The following is a 17689-nucleotide window of genomic DNA, read 5'->3' on the forward strand; positions in this document are numbered from 1 at the left end:
CCACGATGAAAGCCAATACAACAATTATATTGTTGCATTGGCTTGCAAAGTGCAAGCAATTTGCATCATACCAACTTTAGTATTAATTGCTTGACGTTCATGATGTCTGTGTTGTTGAAATCTTAAGATTTGCCGTTTTATTTATTTTAATTGTATACAACAATTATATTGTTGTATACCTGCATAGTGTTTCAATATATCTATTCAGTAAATGACTGATACAATGTGACTCTACGGTTGGTCCTATAACCACTTGTCATAGGGAGTTACTGTGCCGTTTAGGGGCTTATGGACTCTCTTCATAGGCTGTAAGCAGGGACAGAGCGACGGGAGGCAGAGGAGGGATAGATAACGTCCCTAAATGGTATTTTCATGCTCAACGTTTTTCAGCAGAGTGATCCCAGGTTACCTGCACTTTATGCTTCTCCAAGCTGTCACTCCATGCATCCCAACTCTCTCCCTGGGCCGTCTCTCCCTCCCCTCCTCCCACTCTTAGGAGGATAAGATTTATATTGTTAACGTCAGAACTTTAAGAAAATGTGTATTCAACGATCAAATTTTTCGTATACAGTGTATACACCATTCAAGTCTTTAGCTGTATTTAATTCAACCCTACCTATGAAAAGAATCATCCACCACTGCCTCAATTTCCCCTCTCTCTGGCTGTGGCTCCTGAGTAGTGTCATCTAGGGCAGTTTTAGCGGACAGAGTGCTCTCAATCTCTTCCAGGTGGGTGCTCTCAGTAGAAGACTCCACTGTCACACTCTCTACTCCCTGCCCATCTTCTGTCCTTTCAAGGGCTTCTCCGCTGTCCATCGAGTCCGTCTGCTCTGCATCTTGTGGCCCGACTCCTGTACAAGCACAAACGTTATCACGTGTTCCTATGAACATTCAAAAGCGACATGAATCGATATGCCAGTGTGCGTGTGTGTGTGTGTGTGTGTGTGTGTGTGTGTGTGCGAGTGTGTGTGCGTGCTGGTTTATGTGTGTGGCCATAGGGCCCCGGGCCTCGCACAGCAAGCCTCACCCCCTGCTTCCCCTTCCTCTCCAAAGGGGGGAGCCAGAGATTGTCCGGTGGAGCCGAACACCCTGTCCGTTCTGCCGCCGCGGTCCCAGACGCGTTGTCCCCTGAAGGCAAAGTACTGGATCCTGTGTCTGGGCAGGGCCAGCTCTTTGGAATAGTCGCAGTCGCACGGGTCGGCGTCCCAGTTGAACTCGGTGAAGGGGCGCTCCAGCACACCCAGGAAGCGGTCCAGGTAGCCCACGATGAAGTGCTCCGCGTCCGCCGGTGTGTCCCACAAGATCCGCGAGATCACGTCATCCGCTGTGCGCATTCGAAGCTTTTTCTTACTTTTTACTGCCTCTGGGGGGAGGGGGTAGAGAGGGAGGGTGGACGGTGTGTATAGCGGAAACGTATATAACCATGTTATATTCCCATGTTACAGTGATCCATGTATTTTCATTACCGTTTTCTTGGGTGTATTTTGGTTTGGCTGCTTTTTTTGCTTTTCCTTTCTTGTGTTTCTCCAACTTCTCCTCCTCGTTCCCCCCATCTGGATGAGGCCCACCAGGCTCTGGGTCAGCGATGGCAGCGGGGCTACAAAAGAAGGCCAAACAAGACACATTCATTCAGACACAATTGAATCCAAACTCTTGACTCGTGAACCCCCTGCTGCTCTGCCGGGGCGGAGGCTGATCCTGAGGAGTCGTAGAACACACCTGTGAGACCAGCGACACCGGGGGCCGAAGTGGCACTTTCCAGCGAGGAAGAAGCGACATACGGTGACCGCATCCGCCCGTGGTTCTGTGGAGTCTGGGCAGAACGGACACACAGACATTTGATGAGCAGGGTGTAGAGTGAGCCAACAGGTGTTTGAGAGGGAGGTGTATGGTGCCAGAGGAGGGCTACAAGGGGATAACATACTGACACATACTGACAATTCAATAGATTGAACCGGGTAATTCATTGATTTTTCCGTCTGTTTAGTATGATAGTATCATACATTTAAATTGATTTTATTATGTAATTCATAATTCTTCCTAAATTCCTAAATTATTTCAGATTATTTCTGCCCTTACAAGCCCTTAACTTAGTATTGGTCTATTGTATGGTATAAACACCTGCTTCAAGAATTATACTTTTGCAGAGGAGGCACAAGCTGTGCCGGCGTTCATCCTGAGTCAGAGTCCCAAGGGTAGGGAGTGGAGCAGAGTAAAATACTGGAAGTTCACCGGCACCCAGCCAGGCCATGTGAGAGCAACTCAGGTCGTCGACAGGGGGTCGCCTGCTCTGTGCTTGAATAAAAAGATACTTCAAAGATAACTATCGTTTATAAGCTATGCTTTAGGCATGTCAAAATGAAACTAAAGCACATTTTATTCAAATACGATGCTGTATCTTTGTGTGGTTTTGTGTTAGAAATTAATGAGTATATTCTATGGTAAACCATGATTATTATTATTAGGCCTTATATCTTAATGGTAGAAGACACATGATACCTGCAGAGCCTGGGTTCAGAACAGATGGTGGGACACAGATATGAGCAGGAAGCTACGGGGTTAGGCCATGTTGACCTCAGCCTTCAGCCTTGGGTCATCTTGGCTACAGGGTTAATGCATGCTGACCTCAGACTGATGTCCAAAATCACTTTGTTGAAAGACAAAGATTGATGTGGGCGGAAACCTCCATTAGAACAAAGGAATTGTTGAATGTATGTGTGTTATAAAGAGAAGCTGGAATGCGTGGTCCAGCAGTGACTCTATAGATCTACTCAGGCTGTTATCGTTGTTGTTTTTCTTCACGATAAAGTCTTTTGTCAATTCTTGCTCCGGACCCCTCGATTTCTTTTACTCTCTCTCTCTTGAATTAGTCTAAGTGTTTTATATCTGGATTAATCTTCAACAGTTTTAGGAGGAATTTTGGTATGTGATCGCTTGTAAGCAAATCTCACTCACACTCACTTCCCATCACTGCTTGTGACGATAGTTGGAGAAAAAATAAAAGCTGAACTTGATCAAAAGCTTAGATCTCTTTATCTCCCGGCTCTATGGCGACACATTAGTGCCATAATTCACTATTGTGATAAAAGATGCATTCGGGCGTATTATATTATTCCACACGCGTAGATATTAACTGCGAGCGCGCAAATGATCTCTGCGCGCGCGCAAATTACCTCTGCGCGCGCAAAACAGCCTCTCGCGCGCGCAAATTACCTCAGCGTGCGCAAAACAGCCTCTCGCGAAAGATGTTTTTACGCTCGCTCGAATTTAATTTTGGCACTATGGGGGAGGGAACCAAGGCAGGGCGGGCTTTCCTATGATTGGCCGTTTCTGAAGCGCGATATTTGATTGACAGCCCTCCTCAGCCCTCCTCTCATTCAATTCTGAATTGTTCAGTAAATGGCTGAAACGAGTTACGTATTGTAACTCCAGATTCTATGAGTATAGGCGCAGCCTTTTAAGTGTGGGCCTCATTGTCCTTTAAATAGCTGAAGAAAAGCTGTTTATTGGGAGCAGAACGTCCGCCGGCGCCCGACTATATCTGCGAAATGCGGACATCGTTGAGGCACGCCGCACGCGGACGTAATTGAGGCCCACGCTGTTGGTGGTCGGGGATTACACATTTTTCAGTGCTACGGCTCACGCCTAGGGATAACCCAATAGCAATAGCCTTAAAAGGCTGTGCCTATACTCATATAATCTAGAGTTACAATACGTAACTATCGTTTCAGCCATTTACTGTACAATTCAGATTGGAATTGAATGAGAGGAAGGCTGAGGAGGGCTGTCAATCAAATATCGCGCTTCAGAAACGGCCAATCATAGGAAAGCCCGCCCTGCCTTGGTTCCCTCCCCCATAGTGCCAAAATTAAATTCGAGCGAGCGTAAAAAGATCTTTCGCGAGAGGCTGTTACGCGCGAGAGGCTGTTTTGCGCGCGCTGAGGTAATTTGCGCGCGCGAGAGGCTGTTTTGCGCGCGCAAAGGTAATTTGCGCGCGCGCAGAGATCATTTGCGCGCTCGCAGTTAATATCTACGCGTGTGGAATAATATAATACGCCCGAATGCATCTTTTATCACATCAGTGAATTATGGCACTAATGTGTCGCCATACGGCTCCTCCCTTAATAGGATGGTTGTACCTGGTACCAAGTTACTCATTACCCAAATAGAGAACGCAAGGCAATGATAATAAAAGCCTTCAACTGAACCGTATTGGAGCTGGTAGAAACAGCTAGAAAGTAGAAAATCGATTCCTTTGAGTCAGTAAACAAAAATTAAATGACGTGCCACATTTTCTTACACCAAAATGGGTGTACAAAGTGTACGTCATTTAGTATTATATATTTAACTTTAGAGAGTCTTGAGAATCTGACTGCCCCAGGTGGAGAGTTCCAGCCAGTTACATATTTGAAGGTCTTCCAATTTCAAAAGGCAAGCTGAAATGTATGTCATTTTTACTCACACTTCGAGGCAAATGCCATGACATGATAAATGTTGCACGTTTTTATTGCGGGGTTGTTTTCGTCTAAGACACCCCAAGCAGACCGTCAGTTCCATGATCCATGAAACTGAAGAATGGGGAAGGCAGTCAAGGCACTAATTATTTATCGTAAAAAGATGACGACGAATTAACCATGAAGTCAACTGATCATTTTCAAAATATCTGGCACACACAGACCAAGAGGGAAATTACCTGCTGTGATCTCCGAAGAGACCTCTTGGCTCGTCTCCTCCAATGTCTCTGTGCAGGATGTGTCATCATGAATCAGACCTTGTCCCTGGCGCTCCGAGGGGATCCCTAGGGGCTCCGTCATGGGCTCCGTCACTGTTGACTGCCCGGAAGCCATGATCACTCTTAAAATAATTAATAATTGTTATTAACGTTATTACCAGTGACAGCCATTAACTAGTCATTTAAATTGTCAATTAGTCATTTCTATATGTGAGCTAGTATTATTCTACATATTTCGAGGAAATCTGGAAGACTTTAATAAGCTGTTACGGCAGTGAACAAAATAGTTTAATGTAACATAGAAATTAGCAACACGACAACCCGATCACCAAACAAATCACAATCAACTTATTATTAATTTATTTGACATATTTTAACAACAATAAGAACATTAAACAAAGGCAGTTTTTTCATTTTGCTTTAGCGCCTACCTCATTCTACTTGCTGTAGTTTGGTCTGGCTTTTCGAGACTAGCGCCTACCTGAAGGAGATTGAGTTGAGTTGAGTTGAAGAAATCGCCCTTTAAACACGGAACTGAGAAACGCGGAGAATTATGGGTAATGTAGTTCGACTCTGTTTGTTGGCGAAATTGCACGTATAAAGAAATACAACCAAGGCATATCATTCATCTTTGGTTTTTCACTTTAAAAGTTTCAGATATATATTAAAGTAATTCTAAAACACCAATTAAAAAACAGAAAGGTAATAATAATCAAGAGTAATGTGAGCTCGAGCGCGTGACATGTGGGTCACATGACCTGTTGTTTCCACATCGAGCAGCGGCGAGGAGGTAGCTGAACACAGGGGTCCTATTAACCTACAACATCTCAACACAAGTCTCCTATTTACCACAAAATCTGGTGGATATCATGACGTTATTGAAAGGAGAGGAAACATGATAGCCATTTGTAATCCAAGCTGTTAACCGTGTCATCCCGCTTATAATTGTATCGTTATATCGAAAACAAAGCGACTTATTGGATGTTCTTCAAGAAGCCTCCTCGTACTAAGTTTCCGTCAAAACGGTAAGAATAGCAGATGATTTCTGTAAACAATTCATCTAAAACGCCAGTATGGTGCCTCCCCTACATGCTAATGTTTAAATGAACCATGAACCGCAATCTCACTCTTATCCTAGTTGTCTTCCCCTCAGATGAATGCCCTGGTGGCTCTCTGTCACTTCTGTGAACTCCACGGACCTCGCACGCTGTTTTGCACCGAGGCTCTGCACCCTCCTTCGCCGTCTCCCTCCCAGGCAGGTGCAGCCGTACCTGGCGACAGGGACCGCGATGGAGACCGCGAGGGAGAAGGACTTACGATGAGGGCTAACAGCTCAGCGTCACAGAGAGGAGAGATGTGCGAGGTGAGGCGTGTCTCCAGCATCCCCGATACCGAATCAGAATACATGATATTGTCGAACATAAATACCCTCCTAGGTACTCTACCCTGAGCTTGTCATACCATCTAACCAGTCTGCCAGCCGGTGTTTTGCTTCTTCTCAGTTCTTCTTTTGTCTCCTCCAACAAAACCTTTGCTCTGTATTCAGTCAAAGATTTGTGGGGCAGCATGGTGTAAGGGTTCGGATATTCAACCCCCCCCCCCATCCACCCCGATCTCCACCCCTTTTCCCCCTCAGGGCTGCCGGTCTCTGCCAGCGTCTCACCCGGGCTTTGTGAGCATCGACGACGAGACAGGCATCCGCTTCCTGAGTCACCAGCACCCCCGACAGTCCCAGCTGTTCAGCGTGGTGCGGCAAGCCTGCGTCCGCAGCCTCAGCTGTGAGGTAACCTCAATACCTTAGGGTTAGCGCCTCACATTGTATAAGCTTTCCAGTGATACGTTAACCAGAAACGACCATTTATGATTCCCCAATCCACGTGTTTCTCTTCTCTTTTAATGTTTGGTTGTCGACTCTCTTCCTGTAGGTGTGTCCGGGCCGCGAGGGCCCGATCTTCTTCGGGGATGAGCAGCATGGGTTTGTGTTCTCGCACACGTTCTTCATCAAGGACAGCCTGGCCAGGGGCTTCCAGCGTTGGTACAGCATCGTGATGGTGGCCATGGACCGCATCTACCTCATCAACTCCTGGCCCTTCCTGCTGCGCCACCTCAGGCTGACCATACAGAGTCTGCAGAGCACGGCGCTCAAGGTGGGTGCAAACACGCAGGGACATGATGATGGAACTTGTCTGCATTCCAATGTCGTGAAACAACCAGACAGACCTGTGTTGTACATTTTGAGTTGCGTGCTTGCATTATCCCAATTCTTTCAAACATTTTAAAACCCAGAGAAATCTCTAGTTTTATTCAAGGTCATGGTCTGTTACATTTGGTGAGGTCGTATGTCAATTGGGTCATATGACCTTTGAAATTCTGGGGAAGCACTCAAAAATGGTCATCCAGTCGAGACCTAATATATTGTGATGATGTTTCGATATTGGTCTAGCATACTACAATGTGCTACTATGACATGTTGCTGAAGCCAGCCACCAAACTAATGCAGCTTTTCCAACACATAGACGGCACTTTTTTTACTATGTAAATTTGGTTGAATCTTTATATTTATTTATATTTAATTGTAGGGCTGCGCACAACACCCACTCTCTCTCTCTCTCACTGTCTCTTTCCTTCTGTCTCTGTGTCTCTGTGTCTCTATGTCTCTGTGTGTGTGGGTGTGGGTGTGTGTGTGTATTCTGAATCAAAACATCATCATGCACAGGAAGAAGGATTGTTGTTTTCTCAGAAAGAGAAGACAGCTGGCCGAATTCCTTAATAGAATCGATCCAGATTTCACGAATCATTATGAGAAGTGCCGGACAAACTTGAATCGAAAACATGTGAAAATGTGAAAAAAAAAGTCTGAGATGGTTAGTTAGTTTCCACCAATATGCTCCAATGGAAAGTTAGTTTATTCATTTTATTATTAAGTACAGTGTATGTTAGGTCACTTTAACCTGCAGTTCTCTATGAGTCACACCCACACAGAACTCCCCTTCCCATGTCGTTTTTGACTGTTATTTGAATTGCGGTTTATTCAATTTATTGAAAAAACATAACTTGTATAAATATGACTGAACGCAATACTAGCTAGTCCGTTTGATTTCTGCATGATTCATGCGGATCCATTTTCAAAGGAAATAGAAGTGAAGACAACGTCTTATGTTAGATTAGCTGAAATTACACACCATACCTTAAAATGGGCCATATTGTAACAGCAGGTGTGATGTTGACTATCCATTACAACCACTTAAAATTCTATGCCCATACATATGCCCATCATACATATAGATGGAGAAGAGGGTATATATGGCTTGTCATGGCTCATCAACATAAAACACCTACTGGAAAAACAGGAGCCCTTAAAGCAGTCAGCACACTCCTGTGACATAAGGAATTTTCATCCCTTACCATTTTTGCGTGACGTCTTGTGTTCAACAGGTGTTCGACAATGAGCAGGGAGTGTGTCCTCAGCGGGCGGTCAGGATGAACAGTGTGTTCTCCCCTGCAGTCTACCCCCACCAGAGGAGTGGCAGTGCGGCCCGCTCCCTCACCTCCCTCACCCAGCACCCCAACCTCTGGGCCAGCCTGCACTCCTCCTTCAGTTGGTCAGTACGCTCTGTGAAAGGTGTATCTACCTGCACACTTTATGTACCTCATGTTATATATCTTTGAACCGAGACCACCACGAATCGACAATCCAAAATCCCTAAGAGCCCTATTTTCTTCATTAATAAAATTATTCCTATGGATATTATTTTTGTTATTATTAATATGAAGCTTATTTTTATATTATTGCTGTGTTATTTGTGCAATGTAGATGGCCTTTGCCGTGTTATAATAAGATAACACTTGTTGTGTGCTCTCTCCCCCTGTCCTCCAGGCTTCTGAAGGCCTGTGGGAGCCGGCTGACGGAGAAATTGCTGGAGGGGGCCCCCACAGAGGACACATTGGTCCTCAAAGAGAGGCAGACTGGTAGGCAGCCATTAAAGACACTAAAGTGATAAAGGTGCTGAAACCATGAGTTGATCCATCCAGTACCGGTGATACTATTCAAATTACTAAAGTAAATTAAAATACTTTTTTTTACGTTCAAATACCTTGTAGGTGCACAAATAATATAATATTTTGTTTCTTATGTGTCAGTCTCTAAAATAAAACATATATATATTGTCTGCCTGTCAGGCAAAGCTAGTAAATTTGTGAGATCATTTTATTCTGGTAACTTGTACTGACTATTTGCCATTGTTCATGATGAAGAATAATATATATATATATATATATATATATATATATATATATATATATATATATATATTAAAGAAGCTGCATGCTAGATTTAGAAATGGGCTGGATTTAGAAATTTAGAAATTCCCCTTACCAACCCGATTTTTTTCGAAAAGTCAAAAGTCCCCCTGCCTACCATAACTAAGCTCCTCCTATCAAATAATATCCAATCATGCACCCGCAGATCAGCATGGTTGAGCAGAGGCAACCAGGAACTCGGTAGAGAGATTGTCTGTTAGCTAGCCTGTCCTGATTGATTTTTTTCCAGCAAATTGAAACTGTTGGACAGCTCACTACACAAGGCACAGTCACAAGGCACTCGTATCACTAAGGTTTTTTTGCGGAATTTTGGATTAACAGATCCCTGCTGGAAAGTGATGAATAATATGCTTGTTTAGATTGTGTTCTGTCACTTCCTTGGGGCTGGGGTTGGCTGGTATGTTAAGGTATTTGGCACAGACCCATTTGGTGTCCAAATAGGCTGTGCTGGAATTTTCGTGGTCATTTCAACTGTATCTAGCTCATGTTTCAACCAGGAAAAAGTGATTCATTAGCTCACGACGATAAAGGAATTGGAAACACAGTCTGAATCAGCAGTGTCCTCTGACCTACAGGACTTTCAGGAAACTTTCATTCAAATCATAATGATGTGTCTAGGCCTGTAGCACGTGATGTAGTTATATTTAGTCCCCCAATTGTATCTTTCCAGAATCGATATAATACGATTCTGGAATTTCCTTCACTAAATCTGTTCACTTCAGAGTATCTCACCCTCATCACTTTTCTGGTGTTATAATTTGCATTAATCAACTAGGCTTTCATAGTTACATTTAACTAGTTATTGACTCTCATAATTGTTGTAATCTGATAATTACAGGTCAATTTCATCAAAACCCACAAAAGTTACTTAGTAATAGTAAACTAAAGCTGCAATTGTATGAGGGACTTGTTTTTATGTTGTATTTTTTAATATAAATCTGTCTTCATACACAGAACAAGAGGAGGAAATCAGCTGCTGGGAGGGGGGTGAGGGGGTCTCTTCCAGACTACAGCTAAACCAACTGGAGCGTGAGCTGGTATCTGACTTCCCGTGTGACAAAGGACAAGGCGTGGAGTTTCCAGGTCCACATTTCCGATCCCTGAGGCATTTGAGACTGGTGAACAAACAATAACACATCACAATCTTCAGATGAGTTAAGATGTTCATCATTAATCCAAATGGGAAATGTGGGTAGCAGTTAAGCCTTGTACTGGAATGTAATTAAATGCCGAATTTGAACTGGGAGTAAAACCAAAAGAATTCGAGGTCATGGACGAGACCGAGACGAATACACTGGAACACACACTCATCCCTCCCAGAGGAACATGACCAGCACATGATCAGGGAGTGTGTGATGACTGTTGGTCTGCAGGTGCTGGGTGCACCCGAGTTCCGTCAGCTGGTGTGGCACGTCCTCATGGGGAACCAGGTCATATGGAGAGGAGCCGACCCCGGGCTCATCCAGTCGGCCTTCACGGTGCTGAAGGTAGCGACCACCATCTTCCTCTGGGGTTCATTTTAAATGATAGACATAATGCCATGCTGTTCTGAATGATTTGCTTTGTGTCTTTTGTGGGAACTAACCTTATTATGGTTTCAGGCCCTGCTTCCAGTGGGCTGCGTGCGCTTGATACCATACAGTGCTCAGTACGAGGAGGCCTACAGATGCAACTTCCTGGGCCTCAGCCCAGATGTGACCATACCTGCCCATGTGAGCTCTTCAGGTCTGAAGGGCTTGTTGATCTTGGATGAATCCCCCACCACCTTGTGTTGTTATAGTCTCCTTCTAACAGTGCCTGGTTAAACATTTATTCCTATGTTCCCTCCTCAGAGTTTTCTGTGTTGGTAGACGTTGCCAACACAGAGAAAAGCTGCCAGTACTCTGCTGTCAGTGAAGATGACATCGCCTCCATGTACCAGTTCATCAACAGCAGCGCCAACGTACAGCCCACGGACAAAGGCATGACGTTCGGAACACGCACTGTTAACCATTCTGCTCTAGAATCAGAGAGAGAAAAACCTTGTTGGCGCCTGGTGGAAGTGTAGGAACTCTTCATGCCACTAGCTCCCCCATGAAGAAAGAAATTGTGACATCATTAAACCTTGCGCAATTAAACTGTTTTACTGCAGCCGTTACTCTGTTCAAAGTACTAACAAAACATGTGGATCTAAGGAATGTCACCAATCCAATCAAACCCAATGGCCTTTTTTTTTATTCTCTAAATCTATTCGCTCTGTGTAAAAGAATGCAAAAGGTGGGAACAGGGAGTTTCATCCTGCAGATCTAACCATGGGAGAGGGAGAGAAGGAGGGGGAGTTAACTGGCTATCATGACCATGTGCCATCTTCCAGGTCCCACGTTACTGAATAAGCTGGAGGTGGCCCTTTCCAACGAGAACCTGTCCGTAGAGGTGGTGTCTCACTGCCTGCTGTGTCTGAAGGAGGAGTGGATGAAGTGAGTCGATATGGTCTTTGTGTCCTACATAGAAGTGGTGAAAGCATACAAAATGTATTCAAGTATTTTTGAATGAATAATTAATAGAAGACTTCTCTTGTCTCTATCTCTCCCCCTCTCATTCCTCTTTCTAGTAAGGTCAAAGTGCTCTTTAAGTTCTCCAAGGTGGACGGGCGGGGCAGGGAGGACACCCAGAAGGTGCTGGCCGTGCTGGGGGCTACTGGGCCCGGGGAGGACGACAACGTCAGGCTGCTCAAGTTCTGGATGACTGGCCTCAGCAAGACCTACAAGAGCCACTTGATGACGGCTGTGAGGGGGGTGGAGCGGAGCCCCAGCCAATAACGACCAGGAAGAGTTGGTGGCGGTTAGTGGGAATAATATATCGGGACAGCTATTGGCAAAAAAGAGGAACTTGACTTAACTTGATGGGAAAAGTAGTTCCTTAGAAGGATGGAAAGGGAAGATGAAATGAGGAAATAGGACACATTGAGTGCAATATGAATGAAGACATATTTTTAACTAATCGATTATGTTAATTTGTAAAGACTGGGTTGTCTACTATATGTGCTTCTCTTGTTTGTTTGTTTTTTTTTCATTCTGTCCGGAGAGATGTGTTCAGGGATGTGTTCGGGATTTTTAATGTCAGCAAATTCTATCTTTATGCATTTTTACATGTGCGTTTATGTAAAATATATATATATATGACATGTATATGTATATATATATAACATATTTCATTTGTTATTAGAAATGGGGGTTGGTATTTGAAATCCATTGAAAGACATTTCTTAAAAATAAAACTATTTTTAGGGGCCATCTAGTGACGTCTTGTGCTCCATCTTGTGGTGAACTCTCACAGAAGGACACTCAAAGTAGTGAACGAGAGACGGTTACCAAATTGCCACCCACTCAAATATTTTACAACGAATTGGGCCAAGAAAACCTCTAGTGGTGTAAGAGAACACTGGCATCCAAATGATTGCACAACAAGACCTTAGCCCAAAGTGTTGCAGTGCGTGAGCCGGGCCGGACTCATAGTGGTCCACTAACCAGCCGCATACTGCTTTTGTCTGCATCCTTTCTCAATTATCATTATTATTTTATTTTTTATTATTTTCTGTCCGAGGATTTCTGAGTTGTTCTATTTTTGCTGAAGTTTGCAGAGGGAAGACAATAAAATGTAAACACATATGGTTTGGATTATATTCGGAACCTAAACCTTTTTTTATTACGACCATAGCTGACTATGAATGAATAGAATTGTAATTGCATTTATGATGTCATTATAGTTAAGTACTGCCTCTATTTTACTAAACTGTGGACACATACAATATTATATATGTTTTTGCTTACATTGCTCTTTACAAATTAAACATATATTTATATATATATTTATATAAATATTTTTTCTCTTTTTCCTTTTTGCTAACTAAGAAATACGGTGGGCTGCGGTAGCATAAAAAAACACAATACTTTATCATCCAGTAATGAGGAACATATTTCCTATGTCAATATTACAAGCCCTGATACAAACACTAGGTGTGGGTAGACTTTGGATTTATAGGAGTGGCCCTGCAGGTTTAACTAAGGCCGGCCTTCTTCCTCACTTATCGGTTTCCACTTCATCTGTATCGCTCTGTGATAACTGAGAGCACCCAGGGTTCACTGTGTTCATCTAGGGGCACATCCTAACTGACCCTCTGAAGCAACTTCATGGTTGAAATGTTACGTATGAAACAAAAGGCAGATGATTGACGTTGTGTTAAAAGACATGACATGTAGGTGAAGAGGTTGTCCACGGTTCATGCCTCTTGGAAAACGAGAAGGATGTCTGTTTAATGAGGTTGTTGCTCTCTTGCTGGCTTTCTCTCAAACGGTCCCTCTGGAAACGGCTCTTTGGCCTCGCTTCAAGAAAAGAAGCACATTGCAGAGCAACAACTGTTCTCGCAAACAAAGCATTTGGTTTTTCCTTACCCAAGAGTTGCTAACCCAGTTTGTTGAATGCACCATTTAACATGGCCATGCAAAGCGGGGCAAGCCATGACAAGGAAGCACGCTATTTGTGTTAGATTAGTGCTTTCACCAAATCCCTGCTCCCTCAGGTCTCTGTGCATCTATCCAGAACTCCACAAACAGATTCCCGCACTGCTCGTTCACATGCAGAATTTGTTGTTGGTGTTGCTGGCATTCACCTGAAGACAGGGATCATGGGTGAGTCCCTGCGAGTGATGCCTTGTCATGCAGGATGTCTGTCCTGCAGGGAGAGGAATGGGGAACAAGCAGAGGCACGGGGGGAGGTGGGGAGGTGGGGAGGGAGGAAAAGTGAAAAACATACGCTCCAACGGCATGACTAAGCCTGCAGACACCCACTTTGGGGTGCGGGCCGAATGAGAGCCTGGAGGAGGGGGAGGGGCTAGGTCAGTCAATCACGGGGGAACATGTGTGGGAGGGGCCAGGACTTAAAGAGAGCAGGCGAACACTTTCACTTTGAGTCTCGCCTCTCTGTGAGTGTGCGCACACACGCCGTGCCTGGAGAGAAGGAGAGAGAAGAGCAGGCCCGTGTCTCGCTCTGTCCAATTGACCATCTTCGAAGGAGAGAGAGGGAGAGAGAGAAGTGACTCAGAACAATACTGAGCGAGAATGAGCGAGGGGCAGGGATCCTTCAGAACAAGCTTGGGGAATTAAAGACTGGAGCCAGTCTGGCATCAGTGGGAAAATCCAAAGTGAGAGGGAAGGATATTACGTGAGAGGATAAATACGTCAATATTTGGAAAGTACCAGGGGAACGGAAAATACTTTTTTTTTTTTTATTCATGAAGAAATACAGAAGATTGCCCATATCGACACCCAAGAGACCACAAACAGGAAACTATCACAGGGTGACACTTAAAAACGGCTCTGCAGACTGACTGCGTTAAGCAGGAGAAATGGAGAAGCGTCCTTTCTCAGAAAGATAAAAGGATGTCACTGCCAGGTAAGAAACAAAACTTAAAAGACTCACTTAAAAGAGCCTTTTCAGCTGTTTAAATGAATGATTGTTGCATGACTATGATCTAATAAATCAGTGAGTGAAATGACGCAGGTTGTCATGTCTGCTTGCCATCTTGACTCTTGGTGTATTTTATGGCACTTTGAACAATCAGTATAAGTATCTGTATCTTTCTGTCCAGAATGTTATTAGAGAGCAAATGCCATTCTGTCTTTTGTAAAGTGGAATGCGTCAAGCATGTGAAGTAAACCACAAACAGTTTCCATTCATGTCTAATTATTTCTCTCTCTCTCTCTCTCTCTCTCTCTCTCTCTCTCTCTACCTTTCTCTCTCTCTACCTTTCTCTCTCTCTCTACCTTTCTCTCTCTCTCTCTCTCTCTCTCTCTCTCTCTCTCTACCTTTCTCTCTACCTCTAATATTTATTTTTTTTCCAGTTTTGCTGTTACTATCATTTTTGACTGTCCAGTGTGGTGGATGTGACTTTGATTGGGACACAGTCAAAAACCTTCAAAGAACAATTGAAGCTAAGCCTAAAGAATTCGTAAGTATAACTTTCTTAGTTGTATTCTAAAGCATCCTTCCGCAAACTATATACCTTTTAATTTGAGTATGAGGGTAAAGACTAATAATGAAAGTGAGCGAGTTCACAAGGACACATAAGGTCAATGTGCTTTGGTTTCACTTCTCCACCATAACAGACGTTTTAGATAAGTTATCAAACAGTTCTCACTGTACTGTTTAAACATCCATATTTAATTGGTTATTCCTTAACAATCCCAATGGTTTTCTTTCCAGCGGAAAGCATTTCCTAAAGATTACTATGTGAAGCACCACTATAGAAGCAGCATGCTTTGCGATAGAGAGCCGGTGAGTCATAAATCTTTTTGCTCTTGCTGTTAAGCTCACTCAAACATGCCTTGTTGTTTATGGAGGTTTTAGGGTGTCTCGATTTGAGCCATAGTTTACTTCATGTTGTCCCGTGGCTTTATTATGTCTTCCAGTGTAGTGTGTTCCCTGCTGCTGTCTTCCTGCTCAACTCCTGGACAGGCCTGCTCCCCAACCTCTGGGATGAGCACGTCAATTACCTATTGATTTCCGAACTCAAGCAGTCACTGGATGCTATTATACAGAAAAATAAACATGCAGAGGTAAGAATGGTATTTACATCTTATACCACATGTGCATATCTCTTTAGACCCAGCAGTGCTAAATGCTGATGACCCCATATCTATGGTTTAGCATGGCCTTACATGGTGTTTTAACGGCCACCCGTGATACCAGTGAATAACCTCTGTTCCAAAAAGGACATTGATACAATTTCATCTCTCTTTCTGTCTCTCCCTCTCTTTCTCTCTCTGTTTCTCTGATTCTCTCTTTCTCTGTTTCTCCTACATTCAGAGATTAGAAGAAGAGACCGAGATCTCATCGTTTCCGTCCATCTTGTCCTCCCCAGAGCAGCTTCTGAACTTCACGTCAGAGCTGTTTTCCTGTTGGATCAAGGTGGGATGCCGTGAGTCCATTAAGACGTGTGTGCCCCCCACCTTGGCCCCCATTCTGGTGGAGAGGGTGGAGCACCCCCCGCTGAGAGCCAGACTATTGACAACCAAAGCTGTGAGCCTGGAAGAGGAAGGACCCTGGGAGATGTTGGACATTACTCAACAACCTTCCAATAGCAGCCCTTTGCTATCACAGACTCTGGCTTTTGTCTGGAGCCCCTTTATCTTTGGACTGCTCTGGGGATGGTTGCCATAGGAACGCTGACCCTTTTACCCCAATGTACATGAAATGCTAAATAAATTGCAGTTAAGGGTCACTTACATCCAGAGACACGCACAGGTTGCATCAGGAAGTTGTGTTGGATAGCTGAGTGTGCTACACAACAGGGCTCTATTCCAGTTATGTACAATTGTAATCAAGGCACGGCCTTCAGTGATTGATGGTTTTTAACATTAACTTGCCACTCCACATAAGCCATTTCCCTTCCTTGTGAAATGTTTACAAAGGAAGTCTAAAGTCTTGATAGTAATATTTTAGCGTTTGAATGTATACTTTTGTACATATTGTAAATTGAAATATAAACATTCAGTAAAGCTGAATCATTGGCGGGGGGAAAACTGTCTTTTTGTGTACATATCTAGCAACTTAAAAACGATGGTGTGGTTTTGTCTAGGAAATAAGTCTTTCAATAGAGATGGAAGGTTTGAGAGCGGCAGGACAGTATTTGCACAAGCTGCAGAGTCACTGCAATAATTGTGTGTAGCAGTGTTTGGTAACGCTTGCACAACACTGTATTAATAGCTGAAAAAACATCCATTTGTGTAAAACGGTCTTGACTTAACAGGATGCAGATGGTATAGGAATGTACTTTGGACAGAACACTGTTGTAAACTCAAAGTGAGCTTATTCCACGACATGACACTCAAATACCTGAAATGTTACATCCATGAAGATTTGGGGCCCAGAATTTGGTTTTTATTGACCCTCCCTTATGTGTGCATCATAAACCTCACTGATTGCCAAGCCATTTATTAATATATTCAAGCCCTGCATTTCCATTCACTTATACAATAAAACATTGTTGCTTGCAAAAATATTACAGTTAAATGTGTAGTAACATGGTAAACCAGAATGTAGCTATATCTTATTTTATTTTATGAACAGTTCATCTGTGATGGAGGTTATTTTCTATTTTAATAAACTATTTGGAATGTATATATGACATGGAATGTAAGAAAACTTTGTCCAGCTCATGAATGAGTAATGAGAACGGTCCAGCTGCAATTAACACCCTCTGTAACTTCATTATTCACCTATATGTTTTGTTATTTTTCTAGTATTTATTTGTGCCTTTTTGTGCCTTGTGTTTCTAAACGCTTCTGTCATGCAACGAATGTGTACACTGATGGATCCTATGTAACAATTCTTTATTAAAATTCAATGGAAGATAAAAAAAAAAAAAAAAGACGAGCCTGTGTACCGTTATTACTTTACAGTGACGGTTTATGACAGGATGCAACAGTTGGTTTTTCTCAGTTTCCCCAACAATTTCAGAAAAAAAATATATAGGTCTTGTATAACTTTTCTAGGGGATCTTTCAACGTTTCGGAAATTCCAGTCGATGACGTCTCCTCCCATCCCGACTCGTCTATCAATGTTTCTTTTGTTTCTTGCTGGACCACCATAAGTGGCATT

At 43.4% G+C, this 17689-nt stretch overlaps 3 protein-coding genes and 1 long non-coding RNA gene across 7 annotated transcripts in view; 3 read left to right on the forward strand and 1 right to left on the reverse strand.

Moving 5' to 3' along the window:
- Positions 1–5156, reverse strand: part of leng9 (leukocyte receptor cluster (LRC) member 9) — a 6432-nt gene extending 1276 nt beyond the window's left edge. The window contains exons 1-6 of one of the 2 annotated variants that reach the window (XM_060064043.1): positions 4679–5156; positions 1720–1813; positions 1467–1597; positions 1028–1363; positions 617–851; positions 410–491 (exon numbers count right to left, since the gene is read on the reverse strand). In XM_060064043.1, coding sequence (XP_059920026.1) covers positions 410–491; positions 617–851; positions 1028–1363; positions 1467–1597; positions 1720–1813; positions 4679–4847 — 1047 coding nt within the window. In that variant the 5' untranslated portion in view covers positions 4848–5156. The remainder of the gene's footprint in view (positions 1–409; positions 492–616; positions 852–1027; positions 1364–1466; positions 1598–1719; positions 1814–4678) is intronic. The other variant, XM_060064044.1, reaches the window with a different exon arrangement.
- Positions 1811–2983, forward strand: LOC132467021 (uncharacterized). Its single transcript, XR_009527938.1, has 2 exons — positions 1811–2414; positions 2912–2983. It is a non-coding gene; the product is annotated as an uncharacterized LOC132467021 (long non-coding RNA).
- Positions 5157–5483: 327 nt separating the features above from the next.
- On the forward strand, positions 5484–12924 carry flcn (folliculin). 3 transcript variants are annotated; one of them, XM_060064046.1, is made up of 12 exons: positions 5484–5757; positions 5871–6095; positions 6369–6515; positions 6658–6879; positions 8168–8334; positions 8610–8701; positions 10007–10170; positions 10426–10539; positions 10654–10777; positions 10885–11013; positions 11406–11508; positions 11643–12924. In XM_060064046.1, exons 2-12 carry the CDS (start codon positions 5886–5888, stop codon positions 11848–11850), a joined length of 1680 nt encoding a protein of 559 aa, XP_059920029.1. In that variant the 5' UTR covers positions 5484–5757; positions 5871–5885; the 3' UTR covers positions 11851–12924. The 3 variants fall into 3 exon arrangements, with proteins under 3 accessions (XP_059920029.1, XP_059920030.1, XP_059920028.1); XM_060064047.1 differs by having other exon boundaries at positions 5886–6095; positions 11647–12924; XM_060064045.1 differs by having other exon boundaries at positions 5485–5757; positions 5886–6095.
- A 1069-nt stretch (positions 12925–13993) lies between these two features.
- zgc:174888 (uncharacterized protein LOC558116 homolog) lies at positions 13994–17216 on the forward strand. Its single transcript, XM_060064052.1, has 5 exons — positions 13994–14482; positions 14932–15038; positions 15293–15364; positions 15499–15645; positions 15896–17216. Exons 1-5 carry the CDS (start codon positions 14470–14472, stop codon positions 16247–16249), a joined length of 693 nt encoding a protein of 230 aa, XP_059920035.1. The 5' UTR covers positions 13994–14469; the 3' UTR covers positions 16250–17216.
- Positions 17217–17689: the final 473 nt, after the last annotated feature.

The sequence above is a fragment of the Gadus macrocephalus genome, chromosome 11 (genome assembly GCF_031168955.1).
Source record: "Gadus macrocephalus chromosome 11, ASM3116895v1".
Lineage (NCBI taxonomy): Eukaryota > Metazoa > Chordata > Actinopteri > Gadiformes > Gadidae > Gadus > Gadus macrocephalus.